This window comes from Myiozetetes cayanensis, unplaced genomic scaffold (assembly GCF_022539395.1).
Source record: "Myiozetetes cayanensis isolate MyiCay16 unplaced genomic scaffold, myiCay2020 scf111, whole genome shotgun sequence".
Lineage (NCBI taxonomy): Eukaryota > Metazoa > Chordata > Aves > Passeriformes > Tyrannidae > Myiozetetes > Myiozetetes cayanensis.
In genome coordinates this window covers 25,422-51,001 of record NW_026086727.1, presented here as the reverse complement: position 1 = coordinate 51,001, position 25,580 = coordinate 25,422, and the positions used below count along the sequence as shown (strand labels likewise).

General features: G+C 59.9%; 1 protein-coding gene and 1 long non-coding RNA gene across 2 annotated transcripts; both read left to right on the top strand.

Annotated features, from left to right (window-relative positions):
- Window positions 1-247: 247 nt before the first annotated feature.
- Window positions 248-3,133, top strand: LOC126635149 (uncharacterized). Its single transcript, XR_007627542.1, has 3 exons — window positions 248-295; window positions 2,514-2,652; window positions 2,684-3,133. It is a non-coding gene; the product is annotated as an uncharacterized LOC126635149 (long non-coding RNA).
- An 18-nt stretch (window positions 3,134-3,151) lies between these two features.
- Window positions 3,152-24,802, top strand: POU6F1 (POU class 6 homeobox 1). The gene is made up of 12 exons (XM_050306092.1): window positions 3,152-4,082; window positions 7,411-7,495; window positions 8,908-9,120; window positions 10,550-10,559; window positions 10,685-10,737; window positions 11,878-12,097; window positions 14,062-14,207; window positions 14,248-14,311; window positions 17,819-18,195; window positions 20,068-20,183; window positions 21,669-21,836; window positions 23,727-24,802. The coding sequence occupies exons 2-12, from the start codon at window positions 7,454-7,456 to the stop codon at window positions 24,070-24,072; spliced, it is 1,755 nt and encodes a 584-aa protein (XP_050162049.1). The 5' UTR covers window positions 3,152-4,082; window positions 7,411-7,453; the 3' UTR covers window positions 24,073-24,802.
- The last annotated feature ends 778 nt before the right edge of the window (window positions 24,803-25,580 follow it).

Sequence of the window (25,580 nt, the reverse complement as noted above, 5' to 3'; positions counted from 1 at the left end):
GCCCCGAAAGCCCCGCAGGGGACCCTCCACCCCATAACCCACCCCTCATTTCACCCCCTCCTTCCACCGCACCCCTTTTTTTTACCTCCCCCAAAAAAACTCCCCTTTCCTCTCCCCCACCCACCACGAGGGTCCTGGGACCTCCTCCCCCTCCACCCCTCCCCTTTTGTGCCGCCGTCGCGAGTGGGAGCGATCGCGGCAGCGGCGACAGCGCCGGGGAGACCTCCAGGGTTCGACCCCCAAATTAGGGGAGGACCCCAAAATTCATCCTCCTCCTCCTCCTCCTGCCGGGCGGGTGAGTGCAGGGCCCGGCGCGGTGAATATGCAATGGCGTCATTAGCATAATTTATATATTTATGATAAAGAGCGGTGCAAAAACGGCGCGGGGAGAGATTTTTGGGGGTTGAAGAGGGAAAGGGGGAAAAAAAGGGGGAAAAAAGGGGAGGGTGTTTTTGGGGGCGTGGGGAGTTTTTTTGGGGGGAAAGGGGGTTGGGTTAGGGGGACACGCGTGGGAATGAGGGGGGTTGGGGTGGTCTGGGATTTGGGGAGGGGTCCAGAAAAAGGGGGGTCCAAAAATAAGGGGGTCCAAAAAAGGGGGGTCCAAAAAGGGGGGTCCAAAAAAGGAGGGAAAAGGAGAATGGGGTAGGGAAGGGGGGTTGTTGGGAGGGGCGCAGGAGGAATTTGGGGGTCCGAGAGGGGTTTTGGGGGAACCCCAGGATTTTTAGGGGGTCTCAAGGGCATTTTGGGGTGTAGGGGGGTGCTGGGAGGGTTTGGGGGTTTTGGGGTGTTGTTGCCCCAGGGCAGCTCCCCGGGTTGGTGTTTTGGGGTGGGGAGGTCCCCACTTTTTGTTAAGGGGGCTGTGTCATCACATGGACCCCCAAACCCTGATTTCACCCCCAACCCCAATTTTTCCCCTAAACCCCAATTTGTCTTCCCCAAAGCCAAATTTCCTCCCAAACCCCAATTCTCACCCCCAAACCTCCAATTTCGACCCCTAATCCCCAATTTCTCCCCCCAAACCCCAAATTTCTACCCCCAAACCCCCATTTCTTCCCCCAACCCCAAATTCACCCCCTAAACCCCAATTTCACCCCCAAACCCCAATTTCTCTCCCCCAAACCCCAATTTCTCTCCCCCAACCCCAAATTTCACCCCCAAGCTCCCAAATTTCACCCCCATATCCCCAATTTCTCCCCCAATCCCCAATCTCTCCCCCAAACCTCCAATTTTGACCCCCAATTTCTCCCCCAACCCCCAATTTCACCTCCCAAGCCCCAATTTCTCCCCCAAACCCCAAATTTCACCCCCAAACCCCCAATTTCTCTCCCCCAAACCCCAATTTGTCTTCCCCAAAACCAAATTTCTCCCCCCAACCCCCAATTTCACCCCCCCAAAACCCCAATTTCGACCCAAATTTCTCCCCAAACCCCAATTTCACCCCCAAACCCCAAATTTCTCCCCCCCAAACCCCAAATTTCACCCCTCGACCTCAAATTTCACCCCCAATCCCCAATTCCACCCCCAATCCCACTTCTCCCCAATCCACAACTTCTCCCCGAAACCTCAATTCGACCCCCAATTTCTCCCTCAACCCGAATTTTCACCCCCAAAACCCCAATTTCACACCCAAACTCCAATTTCTCCTTTAAACCCCAAATTTCTCCCCCAAACCCCAATATCTCTCCCCTAAATCCCAAATTTCCCCCAACCCCAATTTCAACCCCAATTTCTCCCCCAACCCTGAATTTTCACCCCCAAACCCCAATTTCTCCCTCCAAACCTACAATTTTGACCCCAAATTTCTCCCCCAACCCGAATTTTCACCCCTCCAACCTCCAATTTCTCCCCCAAACTCCAATTCTCTCCCCTTCAAACTCAATTTCTACCCCCAAACCCCAATTTCATCCCCAAACTCCAATTTCTCCCTAAACCCCAATTTCTCTCCCCCTAAATCCCAAATTTTACCCCCCAATCCCAATTTCTCCTCCCAATTTCACCCCAACCCCAATTTCCCCCTCAAATTCCTTATATATTATAATTCCCTGGAACAAACACCAAAAAAAACCTTCAAAATTATAAAATTTTCCCCTTTTTTTTCCCCTTTTTTTTTCCTTTTTCCCCCCCTTTTTTTCCCCTTTTTTCCCCCATTTTTTCTTTTTCTTTTTTCCCTTTTTCCTTTTTTTCCCTTTTTTTCCCTTTTCCTTTTTTTCCTCTTTTTCCCTTTTTCTTCTTTTTTTCCCCTTTTTTTTTCCTTTTTCTTTTTCTCTTTTTCCTTTCTTCTCTTTTTTTCCCTCTTTTTTTCCTTTTTCCTTTTTTTCCTTTTTTTCCCCTTTTCTTTTCCCTTTTTTCCTTTTTTTCCCTTTTTTTTCCTTTTCTTTTCCTTTTTTTTTTTCCTTTTTTTCCCCACAAATTCCAAAGGGAATCCCACAAATCCCAGGCTTTTCCCCCCTCTCCTCGTGGGTTTTGGGGTGCAGGGCTGAGGTTGGAGCTTGGATTTGTTTCCTTCCCTCCAGGTCAAAGGTCAAACCCCCCAAAACTCGGAGGAGCCGCAGCCCCAAAAACTCAGAAATCCTAAAAACAGGAGAGAATTTGGGAGAGCTGGAACTCAGAAACCCCAAAACCTGGAGAGACAGAACCCAGAAACCCCAAAAGGTGGAGAGACAGAGACCAGAAACCCCAAAAGGTGGAGAGACAGAGCTTGAAATCCCATAAAACTGGGACATTGAAACCTGGGAACCCCAAAACCAGACCTGGGAACCTCAAAACTTGGAGAGACAGAGCCTGAAATCCCATAAAACCAGAATATCAAGACCTGGGAACCCCAAAATCTGGAGAGACAGAACCTGGGATCCCATAAAACTGGGACACCGAGACCTGGGAACCCCAAAACTTGGAGAGACAGAGCTTGAAATCCCATAAAACCGGAATATCAAGACCTGGGAACCTCAAAACCAGACCTGGGAACCCCAAAACCCGGAGAGACAGAGCCTGAAATCCCATAAAACCAGAATACCAAGACCTGGAAACCCCAAAATCTGGAGAGACAGAGCCCAGAAACCCCAAAAGGTGGAGAGACAGAGCTCGAAATCCCATAAAACTGGGACATTGAAACCTGGGAACCCCAAAACCTGGAGAGACGTGACCAGGAACCCCAAAACCTGGAGAGACAGAGCTTGGAATCCCATAAAACCGGAATACCAAGACCTGGGAACCCCAAAACCTGAAGAGACAGAGCCCAGGAACCCCAAAATCTGGAGAGACAGAGCTTGAAATCCCATAAAACTGGGACACCAAGACCTGGGAACCCCAAAACCAGACGTGGGAACCCCAAAATCTGGAGAGACAGAGCTTGAAATCCCATAAAACCAGAACACTGAAACCTGGGAACCCCAAAACCTGGAGAGACAGAGCCTGGAATCCCATAAAACTGGGACACCGAGACCTGGGAACCCCAAAACCTGGAGAGACAGAGCCCGAAACCCCAAAAGGTGGAGAGACAGAGCTTGAAATCCCATAAAATCGGAATACCAAGACCTGGAAACCCCAAAACCCAGAGAGAAGGGACCAGAACCCCAAAATCTGGAGAACTGGAGCCCTGAAACCTGGAAAGTTGGGGCCCAGAACCCCAAAACCAAGAGATCCAGAGCCTGGGATCCCATAAAACCCAAATACCAAGACCTGGGAGCCCCAAAACCCGAAGAGAAGGGGCCAGAACCCCAAAACCTGGAGAGCTGGAGCCCAGAATTCCCTAGAGATGGAGCCCTGAAACCTGGAACTCTGAAACCCCAAGAACCAGAGCCTGGAATCCCATAAAGCCAGAATCCCCAAAAACCTGGAGAGTTGGAGCCCCAAAAACCTGGGAATCCCAAAATCCAGAGAGCTGAGGCTCAGAATCCCTAAAATCCTGAAATTTGGGAACTCTGAAACCTGGGTATCCCAAAAATCTGGGAACCCCAAAATCCAGAGAGCCAGAGCCTGGAATCCCAGAAATCCAGAACCCCAAAAACTTGGGAAGCCCCAAAATCCAGGGATTTCCACCCAGAGCCACGTCCAGCCCCGAGTCCTGCAGGAGCAAACAGGGGGTGAGTCCCTGGCACCCCCAAATCCCACGGGATTCCCTTCCTTTTCCCCCTTTCCCTGCCCAGTTTGGGGTCCCAGTCCCAGTTTGGGGTCCCAATCCCAGTTTGGGGTCCCAGTTCCTGTTTGGGGTCCCAGTCCCAGTTTGAGGTCCCAGTCCCAGTTTGGGGTCCCAGTTTGGGGTCCCAGTCCCCATTCAGTTTGGGGTCCCAGTTCCCATTTGGGGTCCCAGTCCCAGTTTGGGGTCCCAGTTTGGGGTCCCAGTCTCAGTTTGGGGTCCCAGTTTGAGGTCCCAGTCTCAGTTTGGGGTCCCAGTTTGGGGTCCCAGTTCCCATTTGGGGTACCAGTCCCGGTTTGGGGTCCCAGTCCTGGTTTGGGGTCCCAGTCCCAGTTTGGGGTCCCAGTCCTGGTTTGGGTCCAGTCCCAGTTCGTCCAGTCTCAGTTTGGGGTCCCAGTTTGGGGTACCAGTCCCGGTTTGGGGTCCCAGTCCTGGTTTGGAGTCCCAGTCCCAGTTTGGGGTCCCAGTCTCAGTTTGGGGTCCCAGTTCCCATTTGGGGTCCCAGTCCCAGTTTGGGGTCCCAGTTCCCATTTGGGGTCCCAGTCCCAGTTTGGGGTCCCAGTTTGGGGTCCCAGTTCCCATTTGGGGTCCCAGTCCCAGTTTGGGGTCCCAGTCTCGATTTGGGGTCCCAGTTCTGGTTTGGGGTCCCAGTCCCAGTTTGGGGTCCCAGTTCCCATTTGGGGTCCCAGTCTCAGTTTGGGGTCCCAGTTCTGGTTTGGGGTCCCAGTTTGGGGTCCCAGTCCTGGTTTGGGGTCCCAGTCCCGGTTTGGGGTCCCAGTCCCAGTTTGGGGTCCCAGTCTCAGTTTGGGGTCCCAGTTCCCATTTGGGGTCCCAGTTTGGGGTCCCAGTCCCAGTTTGGGGTCCCAGTCCCAGTTTGGGGTCCCAGTTTGGGGTCCCAGTCTCAGTTTGGGGTCCCAGTTCCCATTTGGGGTCCCAGTTTGGGGTCCCAAACCCTGCCCTAATGACTCCCTCCCCCGTGTGACAGGGGTGTCCCTGGGGTGTCCCCACAAAATTCCTGGGGTGTCCCCTCTGTCCCTGGGGTACCCTTTGGTGTCCCTGGGGTGTCCCTGTGATGTCCCCAGGGTGTCACATCGTGTCCTTGTCCCCTGGCAGGATGTGGCAGGCGTGACCCGTGCCCCCCCCTCCATCCCTGGGGTGTCCCTGGGGTGTCACATCCTGTCCCTGTCCCCTGGCAGGATGTGGCAGGAGTGACCTGTGCCCCCCCCGTGTCCCTGGGGTGTCCCTGGGGTGTCCCTGGGGTGTCCCCAGGGTGTCCCCTCTGTCCCTGGGGTGTCCCTGGGGTGTCCCTGGGGTGTCCCTGGGATGTCCCTTCTGTCCCTGGGGTGTCCCTGAGGTGTCCCTGGGGTGTCCCCTCTATCCCTGTGATGTCCCCAGGGTGTGACATCGTGTCCTTGTCCCCTGGCAGGATGTGGCAGGAGTGACCTGTGCCCCCCCCCATGTCCCTGGGGTGTCCCTGGGGTGTCCCTGTGGTGTCCCCTCTGTCCCTGGGGTGTCCCTGGGGTGTCCCTGTGGTGTCCCCTCTGTCCCCAGGGTGTCCTGGGGTGTCCCTGGGGTGTCCCTGGGGTGTCCCTGTGATGTCCCCAGGGTGTCACAGCCTGTCCCTGTCCCCTGGCAGGATGTGGCAGGAGTGACCTGTGCCCCCCCCGTGTCCCTGGGGTGTCCCCTCTGTGTCCCCAGGGTGTCCCCTCTGTCCCTGGGGTGTCCCTGGGGTGTCCCTTTGTTGTCCTGTCCCCAGGGTGTCCCCTCTGTCCCTGGGGTGTCCCTGAGCTGTCCCCAGGGTGTGACATCGTGTCCTTGTCCCCTGGCAGGATGTGGCAGGAGTGACCCGTGCCCCCCCTGTGCCCCCCCCGTGTCCCTGGGGTGTCCCTGGGGTGTCCCCTCTGTCCCTGGGGTGTCCCCTCTGTCCCTGGGGTGTCCCCACAGTGTCCTCAGGGTGCTCTGGAATGTCCCCTCTGTGTCCCTGGGATGTCCCTTCTGTCCCTGGGGTGTCCCCTCTGTGTCCCTGGGGTGTCCCCTCTGTCCCTGTGGTGTCCCTGTGTTGTCCCCAGGGTGTCACAGCCTGTCCTTGTCCCTTGGCAGGATGTGGCAGGCGTGACCTGTGCCCCCCCCATGTCCCTGGGGTGTCCCCTCTGTCCCTGAGATGTCCCTGGGGTGTCCCCTCTGTCCCTGGGGTGTCCCTGGGGTGTGACATCGTGTCCCTGTCCCCTGGCAGGATGTGGCAGGAGTGACCCGTGCCCCCCCCATGTCCCTGGGGTGTCCTGGGGTGTCCCCTCTGTCCCTGGGATGTCCCCTCTGTCCCTGGGGTGTCCCTGGGGTGTCCCTGTGTTGTCCCTGTGGTGTCACAGCCTGTCCTTGTCCCCTGGCAGGATGTGGCAGGAGTGACCTGTGCCCCCCCATGTCCCTGGGGTGTCCTGGGATGTCCCCTCTGTCCCTGGGGTGTCCCCTCTGTCCCTGGGATGTCCCCACAGTGTCCCTGGGGTGTCCCTGAGGTGCTCTGAGGTGTCCCCTCTCTCCCTGGGGTGTCCCTGGGGTGTCCCTGGGGTGTCCCTTCTGTCCCTGGGGTGTCCCTGGGGTGTCCCCTCTGTCCCTGGGGTGTCCCTGGGGTACCCTGGGGTGTCCCTGGGGTGTCCCTGTGCTGTCCCCAGGGTGTCACATCGTGTCCTTGTCCCCTGGCAGGATGTGACAGGCGTGACCTGTGCCCCCCCCGTGTCCCTGGGGTGTCCCTGGGGTGTCCCCTCTGTCCCTGGGGTGTCCCTGGGATGTCCCTGGGGTGTCCCTGGGGTGTCCCTGGGGTACCCTGGGGTACCCTTTGGTGTCCCTGTGATGTCCCCAGGGTGTCACATCGTGTCCTTGTCCCCTGGCAGGATGTGGCAGGAGTGACCCGTGCCCCCCCCATGTCCCTGGGGTGTCCCTGGGGTGTCCCCCCTGTGTCCCTGGGGTGTCCTGGGATGTCCCTGTGGTGTCCTTGGGGTGTCCCTGTGATGTCCCCAGGGTGTCACATCGTGTCCCTGTCCCCTGGCAGGATGTGGCAGGGGTGACCCGTGCCCCCCCCATGTCCCTGGGGTGTCCCTGGGAATGTCCCCTCTGTCCCTGGGGTGTCCCTGTGTTGTCCCTGGGGTGTCCCTGGGGTGTCTCTGAGGTGTCCCTGGGGTGTCCCCTCTGTCCCTGGGGTACCCTTTGGTGTCCCTGGGGTGTCCCTGGGGTGTCTCTGAGCTGTCCCCAGGGTGTCACAGCCTGTCCCTGTCCCCTGGCAGGATGTGGCAGGCGTGACCCGTGCCCCCCCCGTGCCAGCCCAGGATGGAGCCCCCCCAGGAGGCCCTGCTGACGGTCAATGAGCAGGTAAAGGGGGGGTCCCCCCTCCTGCCCCCCAAAAAAAACTGCTGGGAGTGGGGGAGGGGACCCTTGGAAGGGGCTGGAACTGCCACAGGAAATTTTGGGGGGTGGCAGCCTTTTTTGGGGGGGGGTTGGTTTGGGGGTACAGGCACTGATTTTGGGGGTACAGGCACTGATTTTGGGGGTATAGGTCCTTTTTTGGGGGTACCAGCCCTGTTTTTGGGGTGCAGGTCCTGGTTTTGGGGGTACAGGCACTGAGTTTGGGGGTACCAGCCCTGTTTTTGGGGGTACAGGCACTGATTTTGGGGGTACAGGCATTGATTTTGGGGGTACAGGCACTGATTTTTGGGGTTACAGGCACTGTTTTGGGGGTACAGGCACTGTTTTGGGGGTACAGGCATTGATTTTGGGGGGTACAGGCATTGATTTTGGGGTACAGGCCCTGTTTTGGGGGTACAGGCATTGATTTTGGGGGTACAGGCACTGGTTTTGGGGGTACAGGCACTGATTTTGGGGGTACAGGCACTGATTTTGGGGTACAGGCACTGATTTTGGGGGTACAGGCACTGATTTTGGGGGTACAGGCACTGATTTTGGGGGTACAGGCATTGATTTTGGGGTACAGGCACTGATTTTGGGGTACAGGCATTGATTTTGGGGGTACAGGCATTGATTTTGGGGGTACAGGCACTGTTTTTGGGGTACCAGCCCTGTTTTGGGGGAACCAGGCACGTTTTTGGGGGTACAGGCACTGATTTTGGGGTACAGGCATTGATTTTGGGGGTACAGGCACTGATTTTGGGGTTACAGGCATTGATTTTGGGGGTACCAGCCCTGTTTTGGGGTACAGGCACTGATTTTGGGGTTACAGGCATTGATTTTGGGGTACAGGCACTGATTTTTGGGGGTACAGGCACTAATTTTGGGGGTCCTGGCCCTGTTTTACCCCCCTGGAGTTGATTTTGGGGTCTCCTGGGGCTGATTTTGGGGTCTCCTGGGGCTGATTTTGGGGTCTCCTGGGGCTGATTTTGGGGTCTCCTGGGGCTGATTTTGGGGTCTCATTGAGCTGATTTTGGGGTCTCATTGAGCTGATTTTGGGGTCTCATTGAGCTGATTTTGGGGTCTCCTGGAGCTGATTTTGGGGTCTCATTGAGCTGATTTTGGGGTCTCGTGTTGCTGATTTTGGGGTCTCTTGGGGCTGATTTTGGGGTCTCTTGGGGCTAATTTTGGGGTCTCATTGAGCTGATTTTGGGGGTTCCTGGGGCTGATTTTGGGGTTTCCTGGAGCTGATTTTGGGGTCTCCTGGGGTTGATTTTGGGGTCTCTTGGGGCTAATTTTGGGGTCTCATTGAGCTGATTTTGGGGGTTCCTGGGGCTGATTTTGGGGTTCCTGGGGCTGATTTTGGGCTCTCTCCACAGGTGATCGTCATGTCCAGCCATGAGACCATCCGGGTGCTGGAGGTGGGGGTTGACACCCCCCTCCCACCCGAGGGGGACCCCAAAAGCTCCGGGGAGGGGGCAGGGGGGTCCCCGGGACAGGGGGGCCCCCCAGGGGTGGAGGAGGGGCCCCCCAGCACCCCAAATTCATCAGGAGGGGAGGTGGCAGGTGAGAGACCCCCCCCCATTCCTGGGGTCATTCCCTGGGGATGGCCCTGGATTGGCCTTCCCAGGTCAGTCCCAGTTCCATCCCAGATCCATCCCAGTTCCTCCTGCACTTCCATCCCAGTTCCATCCCAGTTCCTCCTCCAGTTCCATCCCAGTTCCATCCCAGTTCCATCCCAGTTCCATCCCAGTTCCTCCCACAGTTCCATCCCAGTTCCATCCCAGTTCCATCCCAGTTCCTCCTCCAGTTCCTCCTGCACTTCCATCCCAGTTCCATCCCAGTTCCATCCCAGTTCCTCCTGCATTTCCATCCCAGTTCCTTCCACAGTTCCATCCCGGTTCCATCCCAGTTCCTCTTCCAGTTCCTCCTGCACTTCCATCCCAGTTCCATCCCAGTTCCATCCCAGTTCCATCCCAGTTCCATCCCAGTTCCTCCTGCATTTCCATCCCAGTTCCTTCCACAGTTCCATCCCAGTTCCATCCCAGTTCCTTCTACAGTTCCATCCCAGTTCCATCCCAGTTCCTCCCTCACTTCCATCCCAGTTCCTCCTCCAGTTCCATCCCAGTTCCTCCTCCAGTTCCATCCCAGTTCCATCCCAGTTCCATCCCAGTTCCATTCCAGTTCCATCCCAGTTACTTCCACAGTCCCATCCCAGTCCCATCCCAGTCCCATCCCAGTTCCATCCCAGTTCCTCCTGCACTTCCATCCCAATTCCATCCCAGTTCCATCCCAGTTCCTCCTCCAGTTCCTCCTGCACTTCCATCCCAGTTCCATCCCAGTTCCATCCCAGTTCCATCCCAGTTCCTCCTGCATTTCCATCCCAGTTCCTCCCGCACTTCCATCCCAGTTCCTCCTCCAGTTCCATCCCAGTCCCATCCCAGTTCCTCCTCCAGTTCCATCCCAGTTCCTTCCACAGTTCCATCCCAGTTCCTCCTGCACTTCCATCCCAGTTCCTCCTCCAGTTCCTCCTGCACTTCCATCCCAGTTCCATCCCAGTCCCATCCCAGTTCCATCCCAGTCCCATCCCAGTTCCTCCTGCAATTTCATCCCAGTTCCTCCTGCACTTCCATCCCAGTTCCATCCCAGTCCCATCCCAGTTCCATCCCAGTTACTTCCACAGTCTCATCCCAGTCCCATCCCAGTTCCATCCCAGTTCCTCCCGCACTTCCATCCCAATTCCTCCTGCAGTTCCATCCCAGTTCCTCCTCCAGTTCCATCCCAATTCCATCCCAGTTCCTCTTGCACTTCCATCCCAGTTCCTTCCACAGTTCCATCCCAGTTCCATCCCAGTTCCTCCTGCACTTCCATCCCAGTTCCATCCCAGTCCCATCCCAGTCCCATCCCAGTTCCTCCCCCACTTCCCCCCCCAACCCTTCCCATGTCCCCTCCCCATTCCCGGGATCGGGGGGGTGGGGGTGGGGTTGGGATCCCTCCCGGCCGTTCCCACTCACCCCACAGCTCCCACCACGTGGGGCACCCCTGGGAGGGGGTGGGGGGCAGAATTTGGGTGCCCCCCACCCCTCTCACCCCCCCCTGTGTGTCCCCTCCCTCCCCAGGTAAGGCCAAGCGGCGTCGCCCCCCGCTGTCCTCGAGCCGCCCCCGGGCCAGCCCCCGTCACCCACCTGGCCCTGCCGGCCACCCCACAGGTAACACCCCCCCCGGGGCGCAGGGGGGACCCCCGGGAGGGTGGGGGGGTCAGCAGGTAAAGGGGGGATCCCCCCCCATCTCCCCACAGAGAGGGGTTCACCGGGTCAGGGGGGGGGGCTCCCATTTATTTCCCCCAAAAAGGGGTTCACCGGCTCAGGGGGGGATCCCTGCTTGTCCCCCCCCATCTCCCCACAGAGAGGGGGTCCCAGATGAGGGTGAACCCCCCACAGCAAGGCAGGGGGACCCCCTTTGTGTCCCCCCCATCTCCCCACAGAGAGGGGGTCCCAGATAAGTGTGACCCCCTTTTATCCCCCCCTCCAGTTCAAGGAGATCCCCTTTGTGTCCCCCCCATCTCCCCATAGAGAAGGGGTCTTTATCCCCCCTCCCCAAATCAGGGGGACCCCCTTTGTGTCCCCCCCATCTCCCCATAGAAAGGGGGTCCCAGATGAGGGTGAACCCCCCACACCAGCTCAAGGAGACCCCCTTTGTGTCCCCCCCATCTCCCCACAGAAAGGGGGTCTCCAGATGAGGGTGAACCCCCCCCACCAAGTCAGGGGGACCCCCTTTGTGTCCCCCACAGAGAAGGGGACTTTATCCCCCCAAATCAGGGGTCCCCCTTTGTGTCCCCCCCATCTCCCCATAGAGAGGGGGTCTCCAGATGAGGGTGAACCCCCCACAACAAGGCAGGGGGACCCCCTTTGTGTCCCCCCCATCTCCCCACAGAGAAGGGGTCTTTATCCCCCCCCAGCTCAGGGGGTCCCCCTTTGTGTCCCCCATAGAGAGGGGGTCTCCATATAAGTGTGACCCCCCTTTTATTCCCCCCAGCTCAGGGGAGCCCCCTTTGTGTCCCCCCATCTCCCACACAGAGGGGTCTCCAGATGAGGGTGAACCCCCACCAGCTCAGAGGGACCCCTTTATCCCTCCCCAATTCACAGCGAGGTTCCCCCATCCCCAGGGTTGGGGGGGTGAGGGGTGGAGAAAGGGCAAACCCCTAATTTTTGGGGGCTTGGGAGTGGAAGACGGGAGTTTGGGGTTTTGGGGGTGGGATGGGAGGAGGGGGGGCTGCACCCCTCGTGCCTTTCTGCCCGGGCGTTGATTCCCTCTTGTTTTCTCTTTTCAACTCTCATTTATCTCCGCAGGTGTTGGCTCAGGAAAGCTTAGCCACGGGTGTGACAGGAGTAATGGTCCCGGCAGGGACAGTTACTCAACCTCTTCTTATCCCCATCAGTGTTGCAGGTCAGGTGGCGGGGCCGGTGCCAGCCCAGCCCGCGCTGGTGGTGACAATCCCCACAGCCATCCCGGCACTGACGGCGGCGGCGCCGGCGGCGATTTACAAACCGCCCGTCGGCAACCTGGCAGGTAACGCCGCGGGGCTGCCGCTGCGACCACCGGCACGGCACCCGGGCATCGAGGTCTGGGGGTTCGGGGGTGGCACAAGGGGGAGATTTGGGGCTCCAGGGGTGGTAGAAGGGGTAGATTTGGGGCTACAAGTGCAGGATCTGCCAGAGATTTGGGGGCTCGAGATTTGAGGCTCCAGGTGGAGGATCTGGAGATTTGGGGCTCGAGATTTGAGGCTCCAGGTGGAGGATCTGCCGGAGATTTGGGGCTCCAGGTTTGGGGCTCCAGGTGCAGAATCTGCTGGAATTTTGGGGTTCCAAGTGCAGGACCTGCCAGAGATTCAGGGCTCCAGGTGGAGTGAGTGGTGTAGATTTGGGGAGCTCGAGGTTTGGGGCTCCAGGTGTGGCAGAAGGGATAGATTTGGGGCTCCAGGTGGAGGATCTGCCAGAGATTTGGGGGCTCGAGATTTGAGGCTACAGGTGTGGCAGAAGGGGTAGATTTGGGGCTCCAGGGGTGGCCCCTGGGGCTTGAGGTTTGGGGACTCCAGGTGTGGCAGAAGGGATAGATTTGGAGCTCCAGGTGGAGGATCTGCCAGAGATTTGGGAGCTTGAGGTCTGGGGGCTCCAGGGGTGGCAGAAGGGGTAGATTTGGGGTTCCAAGTGCAGGACCTGCCAGAGATTTGGGGCTCAAGATTTGGGGCTCCAGGTGGAGGATCTGCCAGAGATTTGGGGCTCCAGGTGGAGGACCTGCCAGAGATTTGGGGCTCTAAATGCAGGACCTGCTGGAGATTTTGAGCTCAAGATTTGGAGCTCCAGGGGTGGCCCCTGGGGCTCAAAGTTTGGGGCTCCAGGTGGAGGATCTGCCAGAGATTTGGGGATCCAGGTGGAGGATCTGGAGATTTGGGGTTCCAAGTGCAGGACCTTGTGGAGATCTGGGGCTGGAGATTTGGGGCTCCAGGTTTGGGGTTCCAAGTGCAGGACCTGCTGTAGATTTAGGGCTCCAGATGTGGCACATGATGTAAATTTAGGGCTCCAGATGTGGCACATGATGTAGATTTGGGGCTCCAGGAGTGGCACCTCAATGCAGAGAGGTCCTGAATTTGGGGAGTTGGAGTACAAAGGGTGTAGATTTGGGGTTCCAGGTGTAGATTTGGGGCTCCAGCTGTGACCCCCAGCACAGATTCTGGGTTCCAGGTGTAGATTTGGGGTTCCAGGTGTAGATTTGGGGCTCCAGGTGTAGATTTGAGGCTCCAGCTGGGACCCCCAGTATAGATTCGGGGCTCCAGGTGTGAATTCGGGGCTCCAGGTGTAGGTTTGGGGTTCCAGGTGTAGATTTGGGGCTCCAGCTGTGACCCCCTGATGTAGTTTCGGGGTTCCAGATGTAGATTTGGGGTTCCAGGTGTAGATTTGGGGTTCCAGGTGTGGTACCTGGTGTAGATTTGGGGCTCCAGGTGTAGATTTGGGGCTCCAGCTGTGACCCCCAGCACAGATTTGGGATTCCAGGTGTAGATTTGGGGCTCCAGCTGTGACCCCCAGCACAGATTCGGGGTTCCAGGTGTGAATTCGGGGCTCCAGGTGTAGATTTGGGGCTCCAGGTGTGAACCCCTGATGTAGATTCGGGGTTCCAGGTGTAGATTTGAGGTTCCAGGTGTAGATTTGGGGTTCTAGGTGTGGTACCTGGTGTAGATTGGGGGTTCCAGGTGTGAATTCGGGGCTCCGGGTGTGAATTCAGGACTCCAGGTGTAGATTTGGGGCTCCAGCTGTGACCCCCTGATGTAGATTCGGGGTTCCAGGTGTAGATTTGGGGTTCTAGGTGTGGTACCTGGTGTAGATTCGGGGCTCCAGGTGTAGATTTGGGTTCCCCCCCGCGTTCAGTCGCGGAGCGGGCGCTCCGAGCGGGCTGAGGGGTGGGCGGTTCAGGGGCGTGTCCCCCCCCAAAAAACAACCCCTCCCTTGGTGACGTCGTGTCCCTCTCTGTCTCCGCAGCCGCCGCCGCCGCCGCCGCCGTGCTGAGCCCCATCCCGGCCATCCCGACCATCCCGGCGTCCCGGGCACCCCCCCAGCCCCTCCCCGGGCAGCCCCCGCTGCTGCCGCAGCCCCCGGCGGCGCCCACGCCCCCCAAGGAGCCCCCCGTGGGTGGGCAGAGCCCCGGGCAGCCCCCTGGCCGTGCAGCCCCCCTGGCCGTGCAGCCCCCTGGCCGTGCAGCCCCAGCTGGCGGGGCTGGCTTTTAATCCTGGCATTGTAAGGATGGGGGAGGGGATTGGGGGGGTTTGGGGAGGGGGAGGGGCGCGGGGGGGTCGTGGGAACGGAGGGGACACGTCCCGGAGTCACCTTCCCTGGGCCTCGTCCTGCTTGTGTCCCCCCTCCCCCACCCAACAGCGGGCGGGATTCCAGCCTTGGTGTCCCTGGATAACATTCCAGCCTCAGTTTCCCTGGACAAGATTCCAAGCTCATTGTCCCGGGATAACATTCCAGCCTTGGTGTCCCTGGAAAAGATTCCAGCCTCAGTTTCCCTGGATAAGGTTTCAGTGTCCCTGGATAAGATTCCAAGCTCAGTTTTCCTAGGCAGGATTCCAGCCTCAGTTTCCCTGGATAACATTCCAGCCTCATTGTCCTTGGACAATATTCCAGGCTCATTGTCCCCTGGATAACATTCCAGCCTCAGTTTCCCTGGATAATATTCCAGCCTCAGTTTCCCCACACAAGATTCCAGCCTCAATTCCCCCAGGCAGGATTTCAGCCTCAGTGTCCCAGGAAAAGATTCCAGCCTCAGTTTCCCTGGATAACATTCCAGCCTCAGTTTCCCCACACAAGGTTCCAGCCTCATTGTCCCTGGACAAGATTCCAAGCTCAGTGTCCCAGGAAAACATTCCAGCCTCAGTTTCCCTGGAAAAGGTTCCAGCCTCAGTTTTCCTAGGCAGGATTCCAGCCTCAGTTTCCCTGGATAATATTCCAGCCTCAGTTTCCCTGGATAATATTCCAGCCTCAGTTTCCCTGGAAAAGGTTCCAGCCTCAGTTTTCCTAGGCAGGATTCCAGCCTCAGTTTCCCTGGATAATATTCCAGCCTCAGTTTCCCCACACAAGATTCCAGCCTCAATTCCCCCAGTCAGGATTTCAGCCTCAGTGTCCCTGGAAAAGATTCCAGCCTCAGTTTCCCTGGATAACATTCCAGCCTCAGTTTCCCCACACAAGGTTCCAGCCTCATTGTCCCTGGACAAGATTCCAAGCTCAGTGTCCCAGGAAAACATTCCAGCCTCAGTTTCCCTGGACAATATTCCAGCCTCAGTTTCCCTGGACAATATTCCAGGCTCATTGTCCCTGGACAAGGTTCCAACCTCACTTTCCCTGGACAAGATTCCAAGCTCAGTGTCCCAGGAAAAGATTCCAGCCTCAGTTTCCCTGGATAACATTCCAGCCTCAGTTTCCCCACACAAGATTCCAGCCTCAGTTTCCCTGGATAAGATTCCAGCCTCAGTGTCCCAGGAAAAGATTCCAGGCTCATTGTCCCTGGATAACATTCCAGCCTCAGTTTCCCCACACAAGATTCCAGCCTCAATTCCCCCAAGCAGGATTTCAGCCTCAGTTTCCCTGGATAAGATTCCAAACTCAGTTTTCCTAGGCAGGATTCCATCCTCAGTGTCCCAGGAAAAGATTCCAGGCTCATTGTCCCTGGATAACATTCCAGCCTTGGTGTCCTTGGACAATATTCCAGGCTCAGTGTCCCTGGACAATATTCCAGCCTCAGTTTCCCCACACAAGATTCCAGCCTCAATTCCCCCAGGCAGGATTTCAGCCTCAGTGTCCCTGGAAAAGATTCCAGCCTCAGTTTCCCTGGACACAATCCCTGCCCAGTGCCCCTTGTGCCCCACTGGGGGGTTCCAGTACCCTTTGTGCCCCATTGAGGGGTCCCAGTGCCCCTCGTGCCCCCATTGTGGGGTCCCAGTGCCCCTCATGCCCCACTGGAGGGTCCCAATACCCCTCGTGTCCCCTCTGGGGGGTCCCAGTGCCCCTCGTGCCCCACTGGGGGGTCCCAGTGCCCCATTAGGGAGGTTCCAGTGCCCCTCGTGCCCCCACTGGGGGCTCCCAGTACCCCTCGTGTCCCCTCTGGGGGGTCCCAGTGCCCCCTCCAGGGGGTCCCAGTGCCCCTTGTGCCCCATTAGGGGGCACCCAGTACCCCTCATGCCTCACTGGGGGGCTCTCAGTGCCCCTCGTGCCCCACTGGGGGGTCCCAGTGCCCCATTAGGGGGGTCCCAGTGCCCCTTGTGCCCCATTGAGGGGTCCCAGTGCCCCTCATTGCCCCCTCTGGGGGGTCCCAGTACCCCTTGTGCCCCATTGGGGGGTCCCAGTACCCCTTGTGTCCCACTGGGGGGGGTCCCAGTGCCCCTTGTGCCCCCTCCAGGGGGTCCCAGTGCCCCTTGTGCCCCATTGTGGGGGTCCCAGTGTCCCATTAGGGGAGTCTCAGTGCCCCTCATTGCCCCCTCCAGGGGCTCCCAGTGCCCCTCGTTGCCCCCTCTGAGGGGGTCCCAGTGCCCCATTAAGGGTGTCCCAGTGCCCCTCATTGCCCCCATTGAGGGGTCCCAGTACCCCTCATGCCTCACTGAGGGGGTCCCAGTACCCTTTGTGCCCCACTGGAGGGTCCCAGTGCCCCTCGTTGCCCCCTCCAGGGGGTCCCAGTGCCCCTCATGCCCCACTGGGGGGGTCCCAGTACCCTTTGTACCCCATTGTGGGGTCCCAGTGCCCCATTAGGGGGGTCCCAATACCCCTCGTACCTCCTCTGGGGGTGTCCCAGTGCCTCTTGTACCCCATTGTGGGGGTCCCAGTGCCCCATTGAGGGGTCCCAGTGCCCCTCGTGCCCCATTGTGGGGGTCCCAGTGCCCCTCATGCCCCATTAGGGGGGTCCCAGTGCCCCTCATGCCCCACTGGAGGGTCCCAGTGCCCCATTAGGGGTGGTCCCAGTACCCCTCGTTGCCCCCTCTGGGAGGGTCCCAGTGCCCCTTGTACCCCATCTGAGGGGTCCTAATACCCCTCGTGCCCCATTAGGGGGTCCCAGTGCCCCTTGTGCCCCATTGAGTGGGGGAGTCCCAGTACCCCTCGTGCCCCCTCTGGGGGGGTCCCAGTGCCCCCCATTAGGGAGGTCCCAGTGCCCCTCGTGCCCCGTCTGAGGGGTCCTAATACCCCTCATGCCCCATTGTGGGGGTCCCAGTGCCCCTTGTGCCCCATTAGGTGGGGTCCCAGTGCCCCATTAGGGGGGTCCCAGTGCCCCTCATTGCCCCATTGAGGGGGTCCCAGTACCCCCCGAGTTCCATCCTGGAGGTCCCAGTGCCCCTTGTGCCCCATCTGGGGGTCCCAGTGCCCCTCATGCCCCATTGGGGGGTCCCAGTGCTCCATTAGGGGGGGTCCCAGTGTCCCTTGTGCCCCCTCAGGGGTGTGCCCTCGTGCCCCATTGTGGGGGTCCCAGTGCCCCATTAGGGAGGGTCCCAGTACCCCTCGTACCCCATTGTGGGGTCCCAGTACCCCTCGTGCCCCCCCTGGGTGGTCCCAGTGCCCCTTGTGCCCCACTGGGGGGGTCCCAGTGCCCCTCGTGCCCCATTGTGGGGTCCCACTACCCCTCGTGCCCCCCCGGGTGGTCTCAGCACCCCCTCCCACCATCCAGGACGTCCCGCGTGGGGGTGTCGTGGGGGGGTTGTCACCTGTCCCCACCCCCCCCCCCCAGCGTTGCGTCACCCGCGGGGTGGGCTTTGAGGAGGAGGGGGGTGGGGGTTTCCTGCGCCCCCCCTCATGTCCGTGTGTCCCCCCCACCCCCCACAGGTGATCGGGACGCTGCCGTGGGTCGTGGCCCCCCCCGCGCCGGCCCCGCCGAGCCTGCAGGTGACAGCGGTGACACCAGGGGTGGCACCAGGGGTGACACAGGTGACACCAGGGGTGGCACAGGTGACGACAGGGGTGGCACAGGTGACCCCGGGGGTGGCACAGGTGACGGCGGTGACAGCCGTGACGCCGCAGCTGCTGCTGAACGCGCAGGGCCAGGTGATCGCCACGCTGGCCACGGGTGGGGCCGCCCTGCCCCCCGCCACGCCCGCCAAGAAGAGCGGGCCCCCCGAGACCCCCGTCAAGAGCGAGGTGAGCACTGAGACCCCCTGAGTACCCCCTGAGTAACCCAGAGACCCCCTGAGACCCCCTGGAGCCCCCTGAGACCCCCGAGATCCCTGAGGCCCCGAGAGCCCCTGAGATCCCCGAGACCCCCGTCAAGAGCGAGGTGAGCCCTGAGACCCCACCTGAGTATCCCTGAGACCCCTGAGCCCCCCTAGACCCCCGAGGCCCCGAGACCCCCTGAGCCCCCTGAGGCCATTTTTGGGGAGTCCCCAGTTTGGAACCCCCAACCCCAGTGAGGGGCTGTCCCAGTTTGGGGTCCCAGTTGGGGGTTGTCCCCCCAGTTTGGGGGGGTCCCAGTTTGGAGGTCCCAGTTCGTGGCTGTCCCAGTTCGGGGTCCCGGTTTGGGGTCCCAGTTTGGGGTCCCAGTTTGGGGCTGTCCCAGTTTGGGGTCCCAGTTCGGGGTCCCAGTTTGGGGTCCCAGTTCGGGGTCCCAGTTTGGGTCCCAGTTTGGCCCCAGTTTGGTCCCAGTTTGGGTCCCAGTTTGGGGTGTCCCCCCCAGTTTGGGGTCCCAGTTTGGGGTTATCCCAGTTTGGGGTTATCCCAGTTTGGGGTCCCAGTTTGGGTCCCAGTTTGGGGGTCCCAGTTTGGGTCCCAGTTTGGCCCCAGTTTGGTCCCAGTTTGGTCCCAGTTTGGCCCCAGTTTGGTCCCAGTTTGGTCCCAGTTTGGGTCCCAGTTTGGTCCCAGTTTGGGGTTATCCCAGTTTGGGGTTATCCCAGTTTTGCCCCAGTTTGGTCCCAGTGTGGTCCCAGTTTGGGTCCCAGTTTGGTCCCAGTTTGGTCCCAGTTTGGTCCCAGTTTGGGGTGTCCCAGTTTGGCCCCAGTTTGGCCCCAGTTTGGTCCCAGTTTGGCCCCAGTTTGGCCCCAGTTTGGGGTGTCCCAGTTTGGCGTGTCCCAGTTTGGTCCCAGTTTGGTCCCAGTTTGGTCCCAGTTTGGCCCCAGTTTGGTCCCAGTTTGGGGTCCCAGTGTGGCCCCAGTTTGGTCCCAGTTTGGCCCCAGTTTGGTCCCAGTTTGGCCCCAGTTTGGCCCCAGTTTAGTCCCAGTTTGACCCCAGTTTATTCCCAGTTTGACCCCAGTTTGGCCCCAGTTTAATCCCAGTTTGGACCCCAGTTTGGCCTCCCAGTTTGGCCCCAGTTTGGCCCCAGTTTGGCCCCAGTTTGGCCCCAGTTTGGCCCCAGTTTGGGGTGTCCCAGTTTGGCGTGTCCCAGTTTGGTCCCAGTTTGGTCCCAGTTTGGTCCCAGTGTGGCCCCAGTTTGGCCCCAGTTTGGTCCCAGTTTGGTCCCAGTTTGGCCCCAGTTTGGTCCCAGTTTGGGTCCCAGTTTGGTGTCCCTCCCAGTTTGGTCCCAGTTTGGTCCCAGTTTGGCCCCAGTTTGACCCCAGTTTATTCCCAGTTTAGTCCCAGTTTGGACTCCCAGTTTGATTCCCAGTTTAGCCCCAGTTTGGCCCCAGTTTGGTCCCAGTTTGGCCCCAGTTTGTCCCCAGTTTGGCCCCAGTTTGGCCCCAGTTTGGATTCCCAGTTTGATTCCCAGTTTGATTCCCAGTTTGATTCCCAGTTTGGTCCCAGTTTGGTCCCAGTTTGGCCCCAGTTTGGTCCCAGTTTGGTCCCAGTTTGGCCCCAGTTTGGTCCCAGTTTGGGGTCCCAGTTTGGTGTCCCTCCCAGTTTGGTCCCAGTTTGGTCCCAGTTTGGCCCCAGTTTGGTCCCAGTTTGGTCCCAGTTTGGCCCCAGTTTAGTCCCAGTTTTGGTCCCAGTTTGGCTCCCAGTTTGGTCCCAGTTTGGCCCCAGTTTGGTCCCAGTTTGGCCCCAGTTTGGCCCCAGTTTGGTCCCAGTTTGGTGTCCCCCCAGGTCCAGCCCATCCAGCCGGCGCCCCCCGGGGGGGGTTTGAGCCCCGGGGTGACCCCGAACCCCCCGCCCGGCCCCGGCCCCGAGACCCCCACGGTCAACCAGCTGGTCACCAGTGAGTCATCCGTACTGGGAGCACTGGGAGAGCTGGGACAGGGGGAGTGGGAGCACTGGGAGCACTGGGAGCGCTGGGAGCACTGGGACAGGGGGAGTGGGAGCACTGGGAGCACTGGGAGCGCTGGGAGCACTGGGACAGGGGGAGTGGGAGCACTGGGAGCACTGGGAGCGCTGGGACAGGGGCAGTGGGGACAGAGACAGGGATAACGGGGACTGGGAGCTCTGGGAGAGGGGCACTGGGAGCACTGGGACAGGGACTGGGAGCACTGGGACAGGGATAATGGGGACTGGGAGCACTGGGACAGGGATTGTGGGGACTGGGAGCACTGGGACAGGGACTGGGAGCACTGGGACAGGGATTGTGGGGACTGGGAGCTCTGGGCAGGGGTCTGGGGGCACTGGGAGCACTGGGACAGGGATAGCAGGGACTGGGAGCTCTGGGCAGGGGTCTGGGGGGACTGGGAGCACTGGGACAGGGATAACGGGGACTGGGAGCTCTGGGCAGGGGTCTGGGGGGACTGGGAGAGGGGCTGGGAGAGGGATTACAGGGACTGGGAGCACTGGGAGAGGGATAGAGGGGACTGGGAGCACTGGGACAGGGACTGGGAGGACTGGGAGAGGGATAGCAGGGACTGGGAGCTCTGGGCAGGGGTCTGGGGGCTCTGGGACAGGGATTACAGGGACTGGGAGCACTGGGACAGGGACTGGGAGCACTGGGACAGGGATTGTGGGGACTGGGAGCACTGGGCAGGGGTCTGGGGAGCTCTGGGGTCACTGGGCAGGGATCTGGGGGACTGGGAGCACTGGGACAGGGACTGGGAGCACTGGGACAGGGATTGTGGGGACTGGGAGTTCTGGGCAGGGGTCTGGGGGCTCTGGGCAGGGGTCTGGGGGGACTGGGAGAGGGATAACGGGGACTGGGAGCACTGGGACAGGGACTGGGAGCACTGGGACAGGGATAATGGGGACTGGGAGCACTGGGACAGGGATAACGGGGACTGGGAGCACTGGGACAGGGACTGGGAGAGGGATAGCAGGGACTGGGAGCTCTGGGACAGGGACTGGGAGCACTGGGCAGGGGTCTGGGGGGACTGGGAGCACTGGGACAGGGATAGCAGGGACTGGGAGCACTGGGACAGGGATAGCAGGGACTGGGAGCACTGGGCAGGGGTCTGGGGGGACTGGGAGCACTGGGAGAGGGATAATGGGGACTGGGAGCACTGGGAGAGGGGGAGTGGGGACTGGGATTACTGAGAGAGGGGCATTGGGAGCACTGGGATCACTGGGACTGGGGTAACAGGGACTGGGAGCACTGGGACAGATAATGGGGACTGGGAGCACTGGGACAGGGACTGGGAGGACTGGGAGAGGGATAGCAGGGACTGGGAGCACTGGGCAGGACTCTGGGGTCCCTGGGCAGGGGTCTGGGGGCTCTGGGGTCCCTGGGCAGGGGGATCCCGGTGCCACCCCCCCCGTGTCCCCCAGAGCCCCCCGCCCCCCGGCGCGGAGGAGGACGGGATCAACCTGGAGGAAATCCGGGAATTCGCCAAGAACTTCAAACTGCGGCGCCTCTCGCTGGGCCTGACCCAGACACAGGTGGGGCAGGCACTGACGGCCACCGAGGGACCTGCCTACAGCCAGTCTGCCATCTGCAGGTATTTACCTGGACAGGTAACCATCTACAGCCAGTCTGCCATCTGCAGGTAACACACCTGGCACAGGTGACCACCTACAGCCAGTCTGCCATCTGCAGGTATTTACCTGGGACAGATAACACACACCTAGGACAGGTACAGGGACACACCTAGGACAGGTACAGGGACCTTGTGTGCCCCCCAGGTTCGAGAAGCTGCACATCCCCCCTGAGCATCCCCCCGTGTCCCCGCAGGTTCGAGAAGCTGGACATCACCCCTGATTATCCCTGATTGTCCCTGATTGTCCCCCCCTCATGTCCCCCCAGGTTCGAGAAGCTGCACATTCCTGATTGTCCCTGAGTGTCCCCCCTGAGTGTCCCCTGATTGTCCCTGCAGGTTGGAGAAGCTGGACATCACCCTGATTGTCCCTGATTGTCCCCTGATTGTCCCTGCAGGTTGGAGAAGCGGGACATCACCCCTGATTGAGTGTCCCCTGAGTGTCCCTGATTGTCCCTGATTGTCCCTGATTGTCTCTGATTGTCCCTGATTGTCCCCTGATTGTCCCCCCAGGTTCGAGAAGCTGGACATCACCCCTGATTGTCCCTGATTGTCCCTGATTGTCCCCCCAGGTTCGAGAAGCTGGACATCACCCCTGACTGAGTGTCCCCCCTGATTGTCCCCCCAGGTTCGAGAAGGTGGACATCCCTGATTGTCCCCAGTCCCCTCGGTGTCCACTGGACATCCCCCCTGATTGTCCCTGATTGTCCCTGATTGAGTGTCCCCTCGTGTCCTCACAGGTTCGAGAAGCTGGACATCCTCTCTGATTGTCCCTGATTGTCCCCTCCAGGTTTGAGAAGCTGGACATCACCCTGATTGTCCCTGATTGTCCCCTGATTGTCCCCGCAGGTTCGAGAAGCTGGACATCCCTGATTGTCCCCCTGATTGTCCCCCCTGATTGTCCCTGATTGTCCCCTGATTGTCCCCCCAGGTTCGAGAAGCTGGACATCCCCCCGAATGTCCCTGATTGTCCCTGATTGTCCCCTCATGTCCCCCAGGTTCGAGAAGCTGGACATCCCCCTGAGTGTCCCTGATTGTCCCTTGATTGTCCCCGCAGGTTCAAGAAGCAGGACATCATCTCTGATTGTCCCTGATTGTCCCTGATTGTCCCCCCAGGTTCAAGAAGCTGCACATCCCTGATTGTCCCTGATTGTCCCCTGATTGTCCCCTGATTGTCCCTGCAGGTTCGAGGAGCTGGACATCCCTGATTGTCCCTGAGTGTCCCTGATTGTCCCTGATTGATTGTCCCCCCTGATTGTCCCCGCAGGTTCGAGAAGCTGGACATCACCCCTGATTGTCCCTGATTGTCCCTGATTGTCCCCCCGTGTCCCCACAGGTTCGAGAAGCTGGACATCACCCCTGATTGTCCCTGATTGTCCCCCCTGATTGTCCCCTGATTGTCCCTAATTGTCCCCTCATGTCCCCCCAGGTTCGAGAAGCTGGACATCCCTGACATCATCCCTGATTGTCCCTGATTGTCCCTGATTGTCCCTGATTGTCCCCTCAGGTTCGAGAAGCTGAACATCCCCCTGAGTGTCCCTGATTGTCCCTTGATTGTCCCTTGATTGTCCCTGCAGGTTCGAGGAGCTGGACATCCCTGATTGTCCCTGATTGTCCCTGATTGTCCCCTCATGTCCCCGCAGGTTCGAGAAGCTGGACATCACCCCTGATTGTCCCCTCATGTCCCCTCATGTCCCCCCAGGTTCGAGAAGCTGGACATCACCCCTGATTGTCCCTGATTGTCCCCTGATTGTCCCTGATTGTCCCTGATTGTCCCTGTCCCTGATTATCCCCGCAGGTTCGAGAAGCTGGACATCCCTGATTGTCCCCTCATGTCCCCTCGTGTCCCCCCAGGTTCGAGAAGCTGGACATCACCCCCAAGAGCGCTCAGAAGCTGAAGCCGGTGCTGGAGAAGTGGCTGCGCGAGGCCGAGCAGCGGCAGCGGGAGGGGCAGCAGCGCCTGCTCGACTTCGTGGGGGGCGAGCCGGGCAAGAAGCGCAAGCGCCGCACGTCCTTCACCCCCCAGGCCCTGGAGGCGCTCAACGCCCACTTCGAGCGCAACGCGCTGCCCACGGGCCCCGAGATCACGCGCATCGCGCAGGAGCTGCGCTACGACCGCGAGGTGGTGCGGGTGTGGTTCTGCAACCGCCGCCAGACGCTCAAGAACACCAGCAAGCTCAACGTCTTCCACGTGCCCTGAGCTGGGAGCGATGGGAGCCTCCTCTGTGTCCCCTCTGACCCCCTGACGGCAGCGCTGTGGCCGCTGAGGTTGTCCCCCTGTCACCCCCGTGTGTGTCCCCACCCGTGTCCATCCCCACCCATCATCTCCCACGTGCCCTGAACTGGGAGCACTGGGAGCATCCTCTGTGTCCCCTCTGACCCCCTGCCAGCAGCACTTTGGTCACTGGGATTGTCCCCCTGTCACCTGTACCCACCCGTGTCCATCCTCACCCGTGTCCATTCCCACATGTGCCCACCCCACCCATCATCTCCCACCTGCCCTGAACTGGGAGCACTGGGATCCTCCCCCCTCCCCCAGCAGCGCTTTGGCCTCTGGGATTGTCCCCCTGTCACCTGTGCCCACCTGTGTCCATCCCCACCCATGTCTGTCCCCACCCGTGTCCATCCCCACTGTGTCCATCCCCACCCATCATCTCCCTCGTGCCCTGAACTGGGAGCACTGGGAGCATCCCCAGTATGTCCCACCTGACCCCCTGACAGCAGCGTTTCGGTCACTGGGATTGTCCCCCTGTCACCTGTGCCCACCCGTGTCCATCCCCACCCGTGTCCATCCCCACCCGTGTCCATCCCCACCCATCATCTCCCACCTGCCCTGAACTGGGAGCACTGGGAGCCCCCCCCCCATTAACCCCAGCCCCCCTGTCACCCGTGTCCGTGTCACCCGTGTCCGTGTCTGTCCCTCACCTGTGACCCCCTGTCCCCCCTCCACACCTTTCCACGTGCCGTGACCCCCCCGCGTGTCCCCTCCCCTCCCCTCCCCCCAGCAGCACTTTGGCCACCTCTTTTGTCCCTTTGGCCACCAATTCTGTTTCGTCCCCCTCCCCCATCCCCGTGGGTCCCCCTTCCCCCCACCCGTGACACGCGTGGTGACAGACACGCCCCCCACGCCCCCAAAATCAGTGATTCCATTTTTCCCGTGTTTTTTTCCCTTTTCCCACCTTTCTGAGTCTCCCGGGGTGGGGGTGACCCAATTCTTGCCCCCTCCCCACGCGCTGATTTTGGGGATCCCCACCTCGCGAGTGGCTTTTGGGGGTGACCTCACCCACCCTCCCGTGGGGTGGCATTTTGGGGACATTCCTGCACACCGTGACGTTCGGGGGTGGGGGTGGGAGGACCCCCAAAGGGAGCAGCCCCCTTCCCAGCCGGGGTGATGTGGGGAGGAGGGGAGGGGTGGTTTTGGGGTGGGGAACACGGCAGATTGACCGATGCACTTGATGTAGTGGCGTGAAATAAACGGTATTTTTCTTTTTTCTTTGCCTTTTTCCCTTTTTTTCCCGAATTTTTGGGGGTCCCCCCACCCCACGCGAGGCGGGACCGGGACTCGAACCGGCGACCCACTGAGAGCCCCTCCGCACCCCAAGCCCCTCCCACCGCCTCCCTTTGGCCAATCACCGAGCGGCATCCCCGGCGCGCGGCGTTCTTATTGGGTGATTGTCCCGCCCGTCACTCGGCGGGGCGCACGCCCAT